A 19,015-nucleotide genomic window follows, 5' to 3' on the forward strand; every position below is an offset into this window, starting at 1 on the left:
GTAGCCACACCAATGAACATTCTACATCATGCCAGTTCCTCTTGGATTTCGTTGCTCTACCGTCTTTCTTCCCATACTCTGTTTACTTAGCCCATTCTGAGCTTGACCTGGTTCCCAGCCCCATCCACTCCCTGTGTAGCCAGTGTCCTACCACACTGTGGTCCCCAGAGTGTCCTGGCTTGGAGGGAGGAATCCACTCTTCTACCAGGTACCTGAGTGTCTGCTCTACATGGAAGCTGGAAAGCATGACCAGTAGCTTCAGGGAGCAGGGCTAACTGGTGTCCACGTCCTGAGTAAGGGCAGGCTAGGAAGTCACAAAAGGTCCAACACATTAGGTCCCAGGACTGCTTTGGAGCAAATCTAGGATCAACAACAGAGAACAATCATTTATTCACGGGGATATTTATTGAGCATTTTTTATGTGCCATGCACTGGGCCAGGGGCTGAAGATACAATGAGGAGAGTTAATCCCATCCCTGCTGTGGCTGCTACTGGTACCCTCACCATGGCTGGCCAGTTGCTAAAGCGAGTGGCCTTCCTGATTAGGACATTTAGTGTCTGCTATGATTGGTCAGGCCTGTGCCACAGTGATGGTTGATTATTTTTAATGCTACCTCTGGTCCCTGGCCTGGTTGTTAGTGGGCAGGTACAGATGTTAATCAATATTCATATTAACAAATGTACAATTACAAACTGCAATAAGGAAAAGAACTTTGAATCTGACCTAGAGTGGGAATGGTGGTCAGGGAAAGCTTCATGGAGGAAGAGACCCTTGAGCTGAGATCCAAATGATGAGCAGGAGATAACTGGCAGAGATGTAGGGGGTGGGGCAGAAGGTTAGAGCATTCTGAGCACATAGGGAGAGCCAGATGGCTTTGTGGATAGAGTTTGGGTGCACCCTCTAAGGTGAAGGGATGGAGTGCAAGATGGACGAGCTGTGAAGAGTTCTGAGTTGGCTTGGGCATCGGTACTTGTTATGGTCTAAATGTTTGTGTTCCTCCCAAAACTCATCCGCAAAATGTTGAAATCCTAATGCCTGAAGTGATGGTTTCGGGAGGTGCTTAAGCCTTGAAGGTGGAGCCCTCATGAATGAGATGAGTGTCTTTAAAAAGAGGCTCCAGAGAGATCCCTAGTTCGTTCTTCCATGTAAGGACACAGCAAGAATGCTCTGGCTTATGTATCAAGAGGAGGGTCCTCACCAGAACATGACCTTGCTGGTAACTTGATCTTGGACTTCTCAGCCACTAGAACTGTGAGAAATAAATGTCTACTGTTTTTAAGCTACCCAGTCTGTAGTATTTTGTTATAGCAGCAGCCCAAGTGGACTAAGACAGTATCCTTTTTTTGGGGGGAGGGGGGCAGCAGGGGAGTTGTTGAGATTCATACAAGAAGAGATGGTGGCTCAAACCTCAGCAGCTGAAGTGTAAAGTGATGGACACTCAGCACTTCTGTCCACCACTGCAGGTTAGAAAGAAAGTATACCACGAGGACACCAGAAACCACAGGAAACTGGCAAGCCCAGACAAGCCAGTCCCTCCAGCTCTGTCCACACTGGCAAACACTGCCATTTCACATAGGGATGCTCCTCTTCATCAGTGAAAAACCTCATAAGCTCCCAAAATGTGGAGACATGGCTGAGCAAGTCATCTCTAACCTTCACCTTGGGCTGGGGAGGGCTTCAGTTAGAGTCAGAAGCTTATCAGTTGCAAACAACAGAATCCACTCCAGCCAGTGTAAGCAGAAAGCACTCATAGAATCTCCAGGAGAGTCAGGAATGAAACTTTCAGGACTATGAAACCTGAAACCACACCCAAATTACCAGTGTCCATCCACCCAGCAGAGATTCTGAGCCCAGGGACCGCTGGGCACGGTCGCCTCAGCCTGCACCAGTCAAGACACCAATAACACCCCACTCTTCATGCCTTTCCCCTCTGATCAGGCCAAATCCTTGATGCATCTCCATGTTCACCTCTCTTTCCCCTGAAGGGAAGTCTCCTGCATGAGCACCTGACCAGCGAAGTACAAGTCACATGTCTGCACCCTAGTCTCAAGGAAGACTGGGAAAGCATGCTGCTAGCTTCCTTCTTGGGGAAGTGGGACTTAGAAGATAAAAAATTCCCCAGGTATATGAAATACGCTGAAGAGGAGCCAACAGGGTGTTTTCAGCTCCCATAAAGCACTGAAAGCCCGTGATCAAGATGGGCACAGAGCCTCCATCACCTATTTCTTATATATTAAACAGGGCCACCTTAGACAGAATAAGGCTCCCTTTGTTTTGGAACGCTTTACTTCCACTCAGGACCAGCTACATAATTTACAGGTCCCAGTGAAAACGAAATGCTGTTGCTCCGTGTTCAAAATTAAGACTCTAAAGACAGAGACAGAAGAACATTTAAACCAAGCATGGGCCCCTCTGAGCATGGGTTCCCGGTTGTAACTGCCACAGATCACAACCCTTGAAGCCGCCCCTACCTCCTTTTTCTTCTGGTTGGCCAGTAGGATTTATGTGGTTTGGACACTGTCTAATCTACTGTTGCTAGACGTGGTGGGAAGAGGTGGTAACTCAAGTGATATCCTCAATAATAAGATACATGGTAAGGTCTGGATCCCTCTGGAAACCTATTAAAGCTCATTGGGTAGGGGGGGAGAGGTATCATAAAATTCTGGAAACCTACACAAGAAGAAGAAATGATGAATCCAAGGCTGAATTGAGAACAAAAGTTGCTTTGGCAAGCTTGTTCAGCTGCCTCTCTTTATAATGCTCTACTTCTTGTCATGGCGTATAGGTTGTTATGGTGAGTGAACTGGGACAGCATTGTGAAACATTACAGAGAAGGTTTTTCTTCTCTTTCTCTCTTTCTTTTCTTTCTTTTCTTTCTTTCTTTCTTTCTTTTTCTTTTTCTTTCTTTCTTTCTCTTTCTTTTTCTTTTTCTTTCTTTCTTTTCTTTCTTTCCTCCTTTCCTTCTTTCTTTCTTTCTTCTATAAACCTTGGTCAAATGTATTCTCTGAAGCTAATGTAAGACATCCATAACCTGGTATTTCATGACAAAGGATACATGTGTTCAACATTTATATAAAAAGAAAAAAAAAAAATCCCATTTCAACCATCCATACCAGGCTTCTCCAAAACCCATGGGGCCTCAGCTACGAAAGAAAAAATCTTGACACTGGTAATACCTCATGCTCATCTGCACACCTGGAAGGATTCTAGTTGTACGTCTAATGCCCACCTACAATGCTCAGGCGGTCTGAATAGGGATGTGACAGTGTCAGCTCTGGGAAGGTGAGATAGAAGGCATGTTACCCTGACAAGTGTCCTTAAATGTGCTGAGGTGAGGAGGAGAGATGCAGGTGTAGAAAAGATGGGAGTTCAGTTTGGGACAAGAGAGACTATTTCTGGTGTCAAAGTGCAAAAGAAAAGCAAAAACATAAATGGTAGGTGGAGTGTGGGGTTGGAGATCTAAGAAGACTGAGGAAATAGAAAGAGGAAGGGGGAAGTGAGTTCAGAGGGTTCTGGAGCAGAATCCAAGTGTTGTTAACATTCCTGGGTCCGTATTTAGTGCAGCAGATGGAAAAGCACCCCAATGATGGAGTCAGTCCACCTGGTTGTAACACTTCTCCTCCGTTACTAACTGCGTGACCTTGCAGAAGTGATTTAACCTTGTCAAGCCTCAGTTTTCTCATCTGCAAAATGAGGATAGTAATGAGAATTAAAAGAATGATTAAAAATTGACAACAGTGACTGGTTCATGGTAAGAACTCAATAAATACTAGGCATGGTGATGATGATGGTGATAATGATGGTGGTGATGATGGCTGTTATGATGATGGTGAAGATGATGATGGAGATGATGGTGACTGATGGTGATGGTCAAGGGACCTGGCCTCTCCCGAACCCTGGAATGAGCACCATGGCGTGGGGTGGATGAGTGTGTAGACCCCACAAGAGATGGGTAGTGATGGGAGATGAGAAGGAACCAAGAGAGAAAGAGATGGGAGACACAGGGAGCTAGTTGGGAGACCTGTGCAATCATTCCCAGTGAGATTCCCTGCCCAGCACAGTGTCTGAAGTGATCTCTAAATACGCATGAGATTGAATTGTAAATGTGTGTTATATAAAACAATCATCAAGCTGTGAGGATTCCCAGCTTTACAGTGAACACTTGGGCAAGTGGTTACATAAAATGCAGTAGAGGCTCTGTCAGGAGGAAGACAGAGCTCTGCAGTCAGGGCAGCAGGTTTGAGGAATGGCTCTGCCGCAATGGGCAATTCTTTTTCTCTCCAGAGATTTACAGGAAACGACAGAAAGTGAGAGCTCTCACTCCCAGTTGCTGGCCGCTGGGGCACCAGAATCTGCGAGTTCTCACGTCTAAACCTCCCACGCTCACTTGAGGTGAAAAAAGGAGTAAGAACAGGAAGTGTCTGTGAGGAGTTTTGGTTTTCTTTTCCTCGTCTGGAAATGTTTTGTGTTGTGTCAAATTACCACACATAGATGATGTGCTTATTTCTCTTTTTCTGATTAGAAAAGTAATGCATGCTCATTAGAGAAAATTGGGAAAACACAAAAAGTGAAAAGTCAAGAATAGGGATCACTAATAAGAACATTCTCCAGAGATCACTGCTCCGCTTTCGGGTTTATTTCTTTTCCTTTACTTCATTTACAATATGCGTATAATACAAACATACATCCATAATGTTACATTTGTATTATACTTTAGACAATTCGATCATATAAACAGTTTTATGTCCTATGTCTTACACTGATCGCTGGCATTTTTCTACGTCACAAAATGTTTTTTGAAAATTTTTAATTTACAAACAGTGAAATGACTTTATGGCATACAGTTCTGAGTGCTGGCAAATATAGATTCCTGTCACCACCATCATAGCCATTGATCCAGAACAGACTTGTCACTCCCCTCAAATTCCCTCAGGCTGCTCCTTTTCAGTTAGCCCCTACCCCTAGTCTTAACCCTGACACCAAAAAGTTATCCATTCCCACAGTTTCACCTTTTCCAGAATGTCCTGTAAACAGAATTATACTGTATGCAGCCTTTTGGTCTGGCTTCTTTCACTTGGCATGCTGCAGCTGAGTCTCACCCACACTGCTGCATTTACCCATAGCTAGTTACTTTTTATTGCTGGGTAGTATTCCACTGTATAGATATACCAAGGTTAGTTTATCCATTCACCAGATGAAGGACATTTGGGCTGGTAAACATAACTTTTCCTATTTGAATGATATTCCATCCTACAGATATACCAAAACATATGCAAAGAGTTCCCTATTAGTAGAATGTTTAGTTCCCCCTCATTATAAATAACCCTTAAATGGACATCATTATACATAGCTCTTTGCCTACCAAACATGTATGAATACACTTATATAGTATACATATATTTGAAGCTATCAACAAACATGCAGTGTGCCCTGCTGTTGTATAAGAAAATATAAAAATATATATATACAGTTCTACCAAAATTTTCTTAAAACGTTTGCTTATATAACTAACAGTCTGTCTCAATATGTTGTATCATTATGAAAATAAGAAAATAATAACTAGCTTTAATTCTAATGCAGTAGTTTTTTTTCCCTGTGCTGTACAATAGGTTCTCATTAGTTATCTATTTTATACATAGTAGTGTATATATGTCAATCAAATTGTTAATGCAGTAGTTTTAACCGGTTAAATAGAACTAGCTTAATTTCTGAAATCCTGACCATGTATATCATTCAAAACCCATTTCAGGACATTGTTTTCCCAGCAGGAAGCTTCTTTAGACAATGGAGTCACCTGGTGTACACAGAACAAGAAGGATGACTGGGCAAGGGCAGGTTTCAGGACTCCAGGCTGCTTAGGGCAACACAGCTGAGTTCCTAGTTACATCTGAGCAACTGAAGCCAAAGCCACTAAGAGAGGAAAGACAAAGCTGGCACTTTGTTCTGCATAAAGGGACAGGGCTTCTCTTTGAGTAGATGTTGCTGCCCTGCAAATTAAAAAGGAAATAGAAAAAATGTCAGTATTGGTGGATGACACCTACTTTCAAAAACATATATGCACACTGCGGAAAATTTAAATAGTACATGGGACTTCCCTGGCAGCGCAGTGGTTAAGAATCTTCCTGCCAGTGCAGTTGACACAGGTTCGATCCCTGGTCCTGGAAGGTCCCACATGCTGCGGAGCAACTAAGCCCATGCACCACAACTACTGAGCCTGCGCTCTAGAGCCCGCGAGCCACAACTACTGAGCCCGCATGCCACAACCACTGAAGCCCACGCGCCTAGAGTCCATGCTCTGCAACAAGAGAAGCCACTGCAGTGAGAAGCCCACGCACTGCAACAAAGAGTAGCCCCGGCTCGCCACAGCTAGAGAAAAGCCCACGTGCAGCAGTGAAGACCCAATGCAGCCATAAATAAATAAATAAATAAATAAATAAATATAAATAAATAGTACAGAAAGTTACAAAGTGAAAAGTAAAAGCTGCTTAGCTTCCCTATTCCCACTTTCCATAGAGAATCATCCTTGATAGTTTTGATTTGTCCTTCCAGAAATGCGATACACACTCCCTACACAGACACACGTGTGTGCACACACACTCCCACGCACACACACACACACAGAGATTCACATATCCTTTTATCTAAGCACAGATGGAATCTACAACTTGTTTTTTCACCCAACAGCACATCTTGGACATACTTCCATATCGGTACATATGGAGTTTATTCATTCTTCCTCATGGGTGAATTCTGATTGTATGGATGTACCATAAAGTTCGCCAAGTTCCCTATTGATGGACATTACATCATCACAGTTTAACTGGTGAGGAAAAACTAGTCATGACATACAGACACTGAGAGAGGATCTGGCCAAAATAGGGACTCTGGTCATAGCAAATAGGGTCTGACCACCAGATTTTTAAAAACAGAAATTACTGAATTCTTTGAAACCAATTAAAAAATAAACTTTTAAAATTATGAAACAATCTGAGGTTTTTATCCCCTGGATCCTGACTAGTGGCTGGGGTCCTTGAAAGTTGCTTACTCCCTATGAGTGCTGTTCGCCCCTTTTTTGCTAAAGGAATCTCCAGCAGCCCACAAATTTGTACTAGGGCTCCTCCTGCTGGACATTTTGTATAATTGCACTTCTAATTCAGTTAATGTTCCAGACAGTTCATCCAAAATTGATTAGTGTTTTTGCTGTTAAATAATTAACCCCAATTAAGACAAAGACAAATTTACTTTTACTTTTTAAGAAAATAAAATAATACAGAACTAAACACAGTAATAATGAGTCTCCCTTCATCTTTTTCCAGTTCTCACTCCCTTCCCTAGCCATTGGGAATTTATCTTAGATCTATTTCTAACATTTACGCCTATTATCATGCACAAACAGAATATAGTTTTGTTTTTTTTTCACTTTAGATGCCTGGGTCCACTTGTCACATTTTAGCTTAAGCTTTTCATGTCACTGTGAGGCTGTGCTTGAGGGTGGTGTTTATGCAGAGAAAAAGCACATTATTTGCAGTTACTTTGGTTTCAAAAATTAATTCTAACTATTAAATTTATAAATTCAAAAGCTCGACTTTCCCATACACTTTTCTAGTTAATTTATGAATAGTATTCTTCTAATTTAAAAGCCTAGTCGGGCTTCCCTGGTGGCGCAGTGGTTGAGAATCTGCCTGCTAATGCAGGGGACACGGGTTCGAGCCCTGGTCTGGGAAGATCCCACATGCCGCGGAGCAACTAGGCCCGTGAGCCACAACTACTGAGCCTGCGCGTCTGGAGCCTGTGCTCCGCAACAAGAGAGGCCGCGATAGTGAGAGGCCCGCGCACTGCGATGAAGAGTGGCCCCCGCTTGCCGCAACTAGAGAAAGCCCTCGCACAGAAACGAAGACCCAACACAGCCAAAAAGAAAGAAAGAAAGAAAGAAGGTTTCATAAAAAAAATAAAAAATAAAAAAAATAAAAGCCTAGTCAACTCTGATAATAACTTTTAAGGGGGCTTCACAATTATTCCAACTTCCTGAATATTTTAAACTCAAGTTATTTTAGGTTAAATTATTTTAAACTTACATTTTAAAACATTACATTTTCTTTATAAAATATTTTAAATGACTTTAAGTGAGCAAAACCTTCTCGAATACTTAATTCTAATAAATCTAATAAATGTATAAAATTTAATCTTAATTCTCTTAAGCATTCCAGTACTGATTGAAAACTTAGTAAAATTCTCTTATCATTTTCAACTAAAAATCCTAAGTCTAAAATCAGTTTTGTTATTTTTTTTTAAATCAGTTATTTAATAGTTACACTTATCACAGGGCTATTCCAAGAGCTATTCTTAAATGCTAAACTCTCTAAAATGTTGTAAATAAATTAAAATGATGTAAATAAATTAAATATCAAAAAAAAAAAAGATTGTTCCTAAACTTACCACAAAAATGTGAGCTGGATTCTAAACTTTTGCAGATTCAAAGTCTTTTACCCCACTATTCCTAAGCAAGTGAAATTTGCCATCCCACTTCCGTGGCCTAGGGCCAGGGCAGAGTGGGGGGCGGGGGGGGGGGGACACATTTTGGAGAGAGAATTCAGGCCAAGATGGGAAATCTGACGTTTTCCCTTAACCCTGACTGACACAGCGAACCCTATGTCAGTAACATGAGTACGTCTGTTTTCTCATATCCTCACCAATCCTGTAGATTATCCATCTACTGAATTTTGGGCCAATATTATAACCTATAAGCGTATAAAGTTGTTTTCTACATGTTTTTCACTTTGTTTGTGAGAATTTGTCCATATTGCTGCATGATTATCATGATTACGGTTGTTTCACCTTCACCCCCAGCTTTATGGAGATATAACTGACATAAACCACCTACCATTGTTTTGAATGGCTACATTCTATTCCATGTAGTAAGTATAACCCTTTGATGTAACCATTCCCTTACCCTTGAATATTTAGCTCCAGCTCCCAATGTTTGCACTTCTGATACTGCATTAAAAAGAATTGTTTGTGAACATCTGTGAGCATGTAGATTGAATCTATATTTTGAATCATGTCTTTAGAATAGAGTACCTAAAGTCTGACTTAGGTCAAAGATTATGAATATTTTTATAGTTCTTTTTTTTTTTTTTACTTTTTTTTTTTCCTCGACCCCGACCGCAACCCCCGAAGCGCGACACCTATAATTCTTGATACATATTATCAAGTTGTTCTCCCAAAGCATTTTAGCAACTTACAATGCCATCAAGCATTGAATAACATCTTTAAAATATTTTTCTGCTATTTTTTGTTGCGGTATGTCAAAGAAGTTGAGGTGGAAATTGCCCCTTATTGAATGTGTAGTTCATTATTATTAGATCAATAAAATAACGTTTCATATTTGCCACTGGTGGTTCCTCTTCTGTAAATTATCTACCAGTATTCTTTGCTAAATCATTTTTAAAGGAGATTAGTAAAATTCCTTCCAAAGTAATGAAAGTGGAGAAAACCTCGGCAAAGCGTGAAAGAGGGTTTTATTCTTGACGTTCAATGGACTTGGGAAAGAACTGTCATAAATAAAACTGTTCAACAGTCACTGAAAGAATGCCCAAAGAAGGAAAGAAGAACAGGTCAGGAACTATAAACCTCTTACTTCTCTGCTGTTGTGTGAACCCCAGAAACATCTGGAGGCAGTGTGGTTCAGTGGGAAGAGCAAGGACTTTACACACAGACAGACCTGGCTTCCACTTCTGCCTCCAGCCAGTCCTGAGTGACTTTAAGGGGTCACTTAACCTCTCTGAGCCTCAGCATCACTAATGGCGATCAAACTGCCCACCTTCCAAGAATGTGGTTGGAATGCAATGAGATGATGACTCCAAAGACCACGTTGACAGGCTGACATGTGCAAAGTGCTCAGAAAGACCTGAAGACTGGTGAGGAGAGCTGCCCTCATTCGCCGTACAGAGCGTGCAGCAGGGGAGGCAAAAGCAGGCACCGCTGCCAGGGTGGCCCCACTTGCCTATTTTGGGAACGGCAGCGTAGGGGGCAACAGGTTTTACAGGAAGGAATTTTACATGATCTGTATCTGCATAAAGTTTACAGTCTGTTTAAGGAGACAGAGTAAAACCAGAAAGACCTAAGTTACACGGTGACAATAAGGACACTTACCTCTCCAGACCTTATGAGGCCCCCTGCTCACTGGAGAGTCTATTCTATTAAATCCTCCCAACAACTTTATTCCCCTTTTTTCCACCTACATGAGCCACAGCTGGATTCTGTTTCTTACAATCAAAATCTGGAACTTCTACACATGCTGCCCCTGGTCACTTCTTATAGGACAAACTCTCACAGGACCCGTGTCATGCCCTTCAGTTGCCCAGCCCCTTTCAACATCCTTTGTCTCAAATCTATGCCTCCCCAGGGTAGAAAAATCAATCATTTGTTCACTCATTCATTCATTCCTCAGTGCCTACCAGGCTGCAGGCTCCCTCCTAGGTTCTTGAGTCACATTCATCAGTGAACAGAACAAGGAAAAGCCCCTGTCCTCCTGGAGCTGATGTTCTAACAGGTGGGAAACAGGTAATAAAAAACACACTTAACAAACAAATAAGTCAGAAGATGATAAACAAACACTATAGAAAAGAAAAGCAGAGCAACACGAGGGGGTTTGCAGAGCCAGAGTTGATGGTGCAGGCTGCAGTTTTAAACATGGAGGTCAAGGTTGCCTCAGGGAGCTGAGATGTGAGCAAACACAGTCAGTGAGTGAGTTGGCCACATGGGGAAGGACTTCCGGGCAGAGAAAACAGTGACCAAGGCCCTGTGGTGGGAATGTGCTGTCAAGTCCCAGGAGGTCACTGCGGCTGAGGCCCAGTGAGGGAAGGGGAGGAAGAAAAAAGCCGGAGAGAAGTGGGGCTGGGGGTCCTGGGAAGGCTGTTTGGCTCTTACTCTGAGTGATGTGGGACTGACTGCAGGGCTGTTAGGAGATGAGTGACATGACTGAATTTTTAAAGGACTATTCCTTATACTATGTGCATGTTTGAAATTTCCCTAATAAACAATAAAAATAAAAGGCTAACTTCTTAGTAGCTGGGTTTCAAAGAGGCCCAGTGGTTCAGACCAGGTTGGTCACAGTAGATGATGGGATTTTCCATTAATTTTGTAAGTTGAATCAACAGGATTTTTTGCTGAAGGGTGAAAGAAGGGAAGGCATCAAGAATGGCACTAAGATTTTAGGAACAGGCGTTTGGAGATTTTTGGAAAGGTGGGTGTTACCATCAATTGAGACAGGGATGTATGGGTAGACCAACTGAGGAGTGTATTAGTTTCCCGTTGCTGCTGTAATAAACTCAGTGGCTCAAAACACCACAGCTTTACTTATTCTCTTACAGTTCTGGAGGTCAAGACTCTGAAACCAGTTTCCCAGGTTAGTCAAGGTGTCATTGGAGCTGGTTCCTTTTGGAAAATCTCCTGAGGGGAGAATCTGTGTCCTTGACCTTTATCTACCTTCAAAGTATATCATTCTAATCTCTGCTTCCATAACCACACTGCCTTCCCCTCCTCTTGAACCAAATCTCCCTCTGCCTCGCTCTTATAAGGACACTTACGTTACATGCAGGGCCCACCAGGATAGTCCAGAATAATCTCCCCACCTCAAGATCGTTACCTTCATCATATCTGCAAAGCCCCTTGTGTAATATAAAGTAAAATCCACTCATTCCAGGAATTAGGAACTGCATGCATATCTTTGGATGCCATGACTCAGCCTACCACCGTGGGTAAATTCAGGAGTCCGGTTTGGGATGTGTTGCATTTGAAATATCTATTAGACATCAGAGTAAACTGCTGAATATACAAGTGTGGTGCTCAGTACAGGGCCTGGACTAGAAATACTCATTTTGGAGTCACCAGCATACAGATGAGATTTAAAGCCGTGAGACTGGATTTAAAGCAGAGATTCAATTTCCCAGCCTCCCAGGAGTTAGAGCACAAACACGTGACCAGAACTCTGCCAACCAGATGTACCCACATCTGGGTACAGCTGTGGGCATAGTAGACTAAAACAGCATATGCCACCGAGGGTTCATTCTAGCCGGGGGTGCCCTGGCACCAGCTCTCCGAGGCAGGCGTGGCAGAGATTCTAGAAGGAGCATCCAGACACGAGCATCATAGGAACTCTCTGCGGTGTCTGTGCCCAACAGGCCGCAGGGGGATCTCCCCTAGGGCAGTTCTGGGGGGGACTTTGGCATAGCCTCCAGCCCTGCTTCCCAGGAAGACTCTGAGGAAGACTCTGAGTGACCCAATATCCTTCAACACATCCCATTTCTGCTGAGCTACCTGGATCTGGTGTGAGATGCTTTGCGATTATGAGTTTCGACCCATGTGCTCCTTACTTGAACTGTAGGAACCTGAAGCCTGCGCCTGGTCCAGGCTCTGGGGAGTCTTTCTAGGATCCTGTCTAGAAGGGAGGTTGGGCGCCGTCTTCACAACAAACCCATGTGGCAGTTTCCATTATTTCAGTTTTGTAGATGTCAAATTCAGGTCATCTGACTCCAACTGCATTGCTCTCACCATGGCCAAAAGGGTCAGTGTCCACAGGATTGTGGGCAGGGAAGCACAGGGTGTCTTCAGGGAAGTGGATCCAAGCCTGCAGTGAAAGTTTCTGGTGGGGAGCAGGGGGTGGTGTGTCTAGAAGGAGGATACGAACCAGGAAGGCCAGGCTAGAAGTCTAGACTCGGTAGCAGGGAACGTTGAAGGTTTTTGAGCAGAAGGGACAGGGGAGTGGATTTCATTCTCAGGTGAGGAAAGTGAAAGCCCAGGTACACAGACTGTTCTTTACTTCCTGTGAGAGGACTCAAAAACACGCGTGCCTAATTCACAGACAGTGAACAGCAGAGAGTGGGAGAGGACTCAACCTCGCCAGCCACCCTGGGACACATGCTGGTGTCGGTGGATCTCTTATCCCAATTTCTAGTCAAAAGAGCCTAACAGTCACCAGGGTGAATTCTGGAAACCTCATAGACTCGCTTCAGACCCACTCACTGGCTGGGTAGTCTTTTCTTGGGCAAATCCTTCATTATCTTCTCTAAGCCAGAGTTTCTACACCCCTGAAATGAGGGTAACAGAACCTATCCATATCGGTTCAGATATAGGTTTGGTTGCTGTTGAAATGACCCCAAATCCCAGGGGCTTAGACAAGACAGATGTTTATCTCTCTCTCCGTAACTGTGCAGGCTGATACTGTGTTTCCATGGTAGGGGGCACCCAGCCTCCCTCTATGGCATGCTCTGCCATGCCCAGCGAAGGTGGCTCATCGCCACACCTTCTGGGTCCATACACCAGCCAACAAAGGGGGAGGGAATGAATGTTCTTTCCTTTCAAGTCACCCACATCACTCGGCCACAGAGGAAAGAGAGGCTGGGAAGTACAATTGTTATTCTTGGCAACCATGAGGCCAACTAACATTCAAGGGTTCTATTACTAAATGAAGATGGGAAGAGGAGCTATATGGGCATGATGAGCAGTCTCTCTGCCTGTCTGTCTGTCTGTCTGTCTCTCTCTCTCTCCCCTCTCTGTGTCTACCTAATGGACCAGTTAGAAGGATGAACAGAATGTTCTATACAATGCACACAGCACAGCGTCTGGCAAACAGTTGATATCCAGCCCAGGTTAGTTCTCTTCTCCTTCTAGATGGAAAAATGGATCCTACAGACATTTATGGAGCACCTACTCTGTGCAATTGTGATGAGACACACAAAGAGGGAGTTCATGCAATCTCTAAGTCGAGTGTTGGAGACAGATGGTGAGGAATGAATTACAACATGACTGGAAAGAGGGAAGTGCTGTAGTTGGGTTGTGTACAAAGTCAGTGGAGCACAGAGAAGGGAGTTCTTACATCCACCTGCAGAATCAGGAAAGCCTTACAGACAAAGGGACATTTGGAGTTGGGTCCTCAAAGGTACATAAAATTTTAGCAGATAGGAAAGGAAGGGAAGAGAACTCAGGCACTAGCATCAGAAATCTTCCTGCCAACACAAATCAAAACAAAAATAAAGCATCATGTTTTATCCATAAGACTGACCAAAATTAGGTATAGATACAGGTACAAGTACAGATAATACCCAGGGTTAGTGAAGAAGGGGAGAAAGGGGCACCTGCCACATACTGTTGGTGGGAGCGCACACTGGGGCAGCTTTGTTGAAACATATCAAAATTCAAACTGCAAATACATCCTTTGACCCAGCAACTCCCTTTCTGGTAATCTTTCCTACACAGACACTTGAACAAGAGCTCAAGGTATGGAATCAAGGATTATATTTCAGCATTGTTTATAATAATAAACAACTACAACCACAATCTACAACTAAGTCAGCCTATGACTGAAAAATGGTTAAATAAATGACGAGTGGCCATCCTACAGAGTACTCCGCAGCCACTAAAAGACAGAGCCAGAAAGTACGCACAGACAGAAAAGGATGACGGCCTTATATCGTTAAGTGAAAAAGGGCCACAGCAGAACAGTCTGTCCAGTATGACTGCTTTTTGTATGAAAACAAAGGCAAGTAAATAAATGAAAATAAGACCAAACCAGAAACAAATAGATGAACAAACTTACATCTCTGCCTGGTAACATATGTGTATGTGTGTGTACTGGGATGTATGGGAGGAGATGGACCAAAATGTTGAAAGAAATTACTTTCAGGAAATGGAAGTAGAGGGAAAAGTCTTCATCTTATTCACTGTTGATGATAATAGCTAAATACTGGAAACAATCTAAATGTCCACCTATGGGCAATGGGTTAAATAAATCATGATGTGTGCACACAACAGAACACCACAGATAGGAATACAACACCAAGACACTATTAAGCGAAAAAAGCACGTTGCAGAATCCTATGTATAGTATCATTTATACTAATAGTATAGGGCTTCCCTGGTGGCACAGTGGTTAAGAATCCGCCTGCCAATGCAGGGGACACGGGTTCGATCCCTGAACCCCGGGAAGATCCCACATGCTGCGAAGCAACTAAGCCCATGCACCACAACTACTGAGCCTGCGCTCTAGAGCCCGTGCTCTGCAACAAGAGAAGCCACGACAATGAGAAGCCCGCCCACTGCAACGAAGAGTAGCCCCCCCCCGCTCGCTGCAACCAGAGAAAGCCCGCGCGCAGCAACAAAGACCCAATACAGCCAAAAATAAAAACAAATAAATTAATTAATTTAAAACAATATATACATTAGGATTGAGAAATGTAAACCTCACCACTTAAATGGAGTCAGGAGGTCAGAAAGGGGAGCTCTCACGCAGTGCCACTCACATCAATTACAGGAAGAACTGTTGATTACAGACCCCAACAGAATCATCCACAGGAACAATCATCAATCATCAACAGGCCACAGCAGGAGAGATGTACACTGCATCTTCTGTAAGAAATTGACTACCCCAGCAACTCAGCCAATGAGAAACTGTCATCATCTTGAATTCTCACTTTTCTCTGACGGACCTTCATTCAAAACACCCCTTCCCAACTTCCTCCTTTTTTTCTATAAAATAAAGTTCATCTCCTTCATTTATTGGACTTGTCTATGGCTTTTGCTATAGTCTGCTTGTCCCGAACTGTAATTCCTCTGCTATTCCCAAATAAACCCATTTTGCTGGTAAAATAACTGTCAGCTCTAAGGGCAACAGAAATAAGTTTTAATAGGTCCTCCTGCCACCCCATTCCCAGCCTTTGTGCTGAAGCTGAGGCATCAGGGCAGCCTCTGCTCTGTGTACATGGCAGGGGTTCATTCAGCTCAGCTGCACAGATGTTCAGCAAACCTGCACCAACCCAGCAGCTCAGAGATGGAGAGAAGTGCAGTGCAGAAGTACCAGTCTTACTCTGCAGCCAGACGTTTTAGGGGGTGGGTGTAAAATGATATTGCAATCCACCAGCGTTCTATAAATAGTACGGACTGATTATTTTGGGGAAGCAAGGAAGTTGGGTTAAGACATTCACTTACGAATTTAAGGCACAGTCGGGATGAGTGCTGTGCTGCACACACTGCAAGAGCTTCACTGGTCTATAAAATGAAAAGAAGTAATATTGAAGGGATTATTTAAATGACTTTCATTCATCAAACGTTTATGGGGGGGCCTGCAAGGTACTGGAGATACAAAGTCTTTGACCTCGAAGAACATAGTTTCTTTTTAAAAATATTAGCCAGCATTTATTGAGCACTTACTATGTACCAAGAAATCTGATTACATATTTTACATAGATTATGTCATCTAATCCTCACAACAGCCAAACAGAGCAGGTACTATTATCATCTCCAATCTACAGTTGAGAAAGCTGTCCAGAGGAACTTGCCCAAGTTCTCACAGTAGCAAGCTGTGGAGCTGAACTTGAACCTCCACTCCAGAGCCCGAGCATGGAACCACTTCTGTAAGGATGTACGATTTTGCTTGGAAAAACCTCTTGGTAAGAACTGTGGGCAGGTTGGACTTGAAGCACACGGGTGACGGCTGGTGCCGAGGCTTCAGCGAAGAAAGTTAAATTGCTCTGTACAGTAGAGGTAGAAGATGTGGGGTCCAGGCAGCCAGGAGGGAAGGGAAAGCAGCAGTGAAGACAGGAGCCAGGTAACAGGGGGAGGAAGGCCAAGGGAGGATCTCTGGGTAGGGGGACCAGAGGGGACCCTGGAAGAACAGGAAACACGTTTGGCCTATGGCATGCTATGTGACCCCTCCGTAGGACTCCCTACTTCTCAGTCTACACTATTCAGATATTTTTTACAAGAGTAGTTTGTTATTGCTGTGTTACGCTCCCCCAAAAAGATGCATTGAGTTTCACTGAGTCTGGATCAATACAGCGCTAAGCAGAAAACAATCAAGAGACAAGAGAGGCTTTGAAGAAAGACCTCGCCGAAATTTGCAGGAATCCTGGGGAGAACTTTCGACTGCCACAGGACAGAGGTCAATGTCACCTGAATTTTGAGAGGCATCTGGCTTGAGTTTGATTTGTTAACCTTGTTTGCTCTCCCATGTTAAGCCTGTTGTTATCGCCTCTGGGCTCCCAGGAGCAATAAAAACCCTACCTTAACACAGAGAGAGCCCACGAGCAGTACAAAAATGGGAGCTGGGAGGCTGAGCCAGGCAAGGGAGGAGCCCTGAAACCAGCTTTGGTGGGGGAAACTCGAGCCAGTAAAAGCAGGCTGAGATCCTGAGGCTCACAGCCGTGAGTCAGGAAGGAGACCCTGGCTGGGCTCCCACACTTGACCTGATGACTTATGAAAAGACAGCCTAGCCTCCTCGGGGGAGGTCCTGGACCGAAGCAAAGGGGTCATAACTGTGGAGTTTTTAGCCATGGTTTTCTCTATCATTGAGCTGTTTTAGAATAAGAATTACCTTTTATTTAATTTACTAAAATCTGATGCCTTGGTTAAGAATTAGAATTCTATAGTAGAAAGAAAAGAGGAATCTTCAGGGCCACACAATGCTGGGTTCAAAATTTAGCTCTGTCATGAGTGGTGACCTTTGGGAACTTGCTCAACCTCTCTTGACACTTAATTTACCCATCCATGAAAAGGGAATATTTATATAAACCTTAAAAACAGACAAAACTAGGGCTTCCCTGGTGGCACAGTGGTTAAGAATCCACCTGCCAATGCAGGGGACACGGGTTCAAGGCCTGGTCCGGGAAGATCCCACATGCCGCGGAACAACTAAGTCCGTGCGCCACAACTACTGAGCCTGCGCTCTAGAGCCCACGAGCCACAACTACTGAGCCCGCGTGCCACAACTACTGAAGCCCACACGCCTAGAGCCCATGCTCCACAACAAGAGAAGCCACCTCAATGAGAAGCCTGTGCACCGCAACAAAGAATAGCTCCCGCTTGCCTCAACTAGAGGAAGCCCACGCATAGCAACGAAGACCCAACACAGTCAAAAATAAATAAAAATAAAATTAAAAAAAAAAAAAACAGACAAAACTAACCTATGCTCTTACAAGTCTAGAGAGTGGTTACTATTGTGGGCAGGCGGGGAGCCTGAAAGGGAAGCCAAGGGGAGACTAGGGGTGCTGGTTGTGCTCTGTTTCTTGATCTACATGCTGGGTACATGTGTATGTTGAACTTGAGAAAATTCATCCACCTGTATACTTATGGTTTCTGTACACAGATTATATTTCCAAAAAAGAGTATGTGCTTCACTTTGTTTTCAAAAGAGGGTGATAACAACACCTAACTTGAGAGATTCCTGAGAGTGTTAGCAATAATAGATGAGTAAAATGGTACAGCTCCAAGCTGTGGAAAAAGAACAGCTTTGAGGGGCTTGTTCTCCTGGGGAGTCCAGAGTAGGGGGAGACCCACACTTCAGGGGCTTTGCTCAGGTGGGACGATTACCAGGTCCATGGAACTTTTGAGACAGCAGAGGGCAGCAGGGCCACCTGGACGGTCACGGGCACTGGCAAAGACTGCAGATGTAACGTGCACCCTGCCATACCCACAAACGTTCGGGAAAGCCACTGTCCTTGCAGTGTTGGACTCCAGCCCCTAAGGAGACAAACAGGCCTGCAGACTCAGGTGCCGACACAGAGAGAAGAAGGAAGCAGCAAGGTGAGTAATTCCCAGTCCAGGGGAGGGCTTTCAACCGTTGCAGGGTTTGAGCCAAATTTACCTACATTTCCAAGTATCAGGAACGCCCTGAAATGATCTCTGATTGTACGTATATAAAGTGTCTGTCCCATAGCGTGCTCAATAAATGGTAGCTATGATGATTTTCCTGTTGGTCCACAGCCACCATGCATCTCTCTGTAAGTATCTCAAACTCCACCTTGGCACATGTCATGGGCAGCGTGGCATCCAGAGATGCAGGGACCACAGTCCCTGTTCTCAGGTGACGCACATGCCGTAAGCGAGTGAAGAGAAAACTAGACATACACAAATGACAAATGGCTGCTGTCTGTCCTTTCAGCGTCATTGAAAAGGACTCTGGACAGAAGTGGGAGGGGGCCAGGTGGAACCCTGGCCAGAAGGCACTCCCAGTCCCCACAC

General features: G+C 44.0%; 1 protein-coding gene across 4 annotated transcripts in view; it reads right to left on the minus strand.

The window, feature by feature from the left end:
• Positions 1 to 4,628: 4,628 nt before the first annotated feature.
• Positions 4,629 to 19,015, minus strand: part of BST1 (bone marrow stromal cell antigen 1) — a 28,813-nt gene continuing 14,426 nt past the window's right edge. The window contains exons 8-11 of one of the 4 annotated variants that reach the window (XR_005019909.1): positions 15,986 to 16,045; positions 15,246 to 15,406; positions 10,459 to 10,546; positions 5,942 to 5,988 (exon numbers count right to left, since the gene is read on the minus strand). Coding sequence is in view for 2 of the 4 variants with exons in the window: in XM_036852090.1 (XP_036707985.1) it covers positions 5,883 to 5,988; positions 15,986 to 16,045 (166 nt within the window). In the remaining 2 variants the exon portion in view is untranslated. Of the gene's footprint in view, positions 5,989 to 10,458; positions 10,547 to 15,245; positions 15,407 to 15,985; positions 16,046 to 19,015 lie in introns of those variants that run through there. The other 3 variants (XR_005019910.1, XM_036852090.1, XM_036852092.1) reach the window with 3 other exon arrangements.

The sequence above is a fragment of the Balaenoptera musculus genome, chromosome 5, assembly GCF_009873245.2.
Source record: "Balaenoptera musculus isolate JJ_BM4_2016_0621 chromosome 5, mBalMus1.pri.v3, whole genome shotgun sequence".
In the NCBI taxonomy this organism is placed as follows: Eukaryota; Metazoa; Chordata; class Mammalia; order Artiodactyla; family Balaenopteridae; genus Balaenoptera; species Balaenoptera musculus.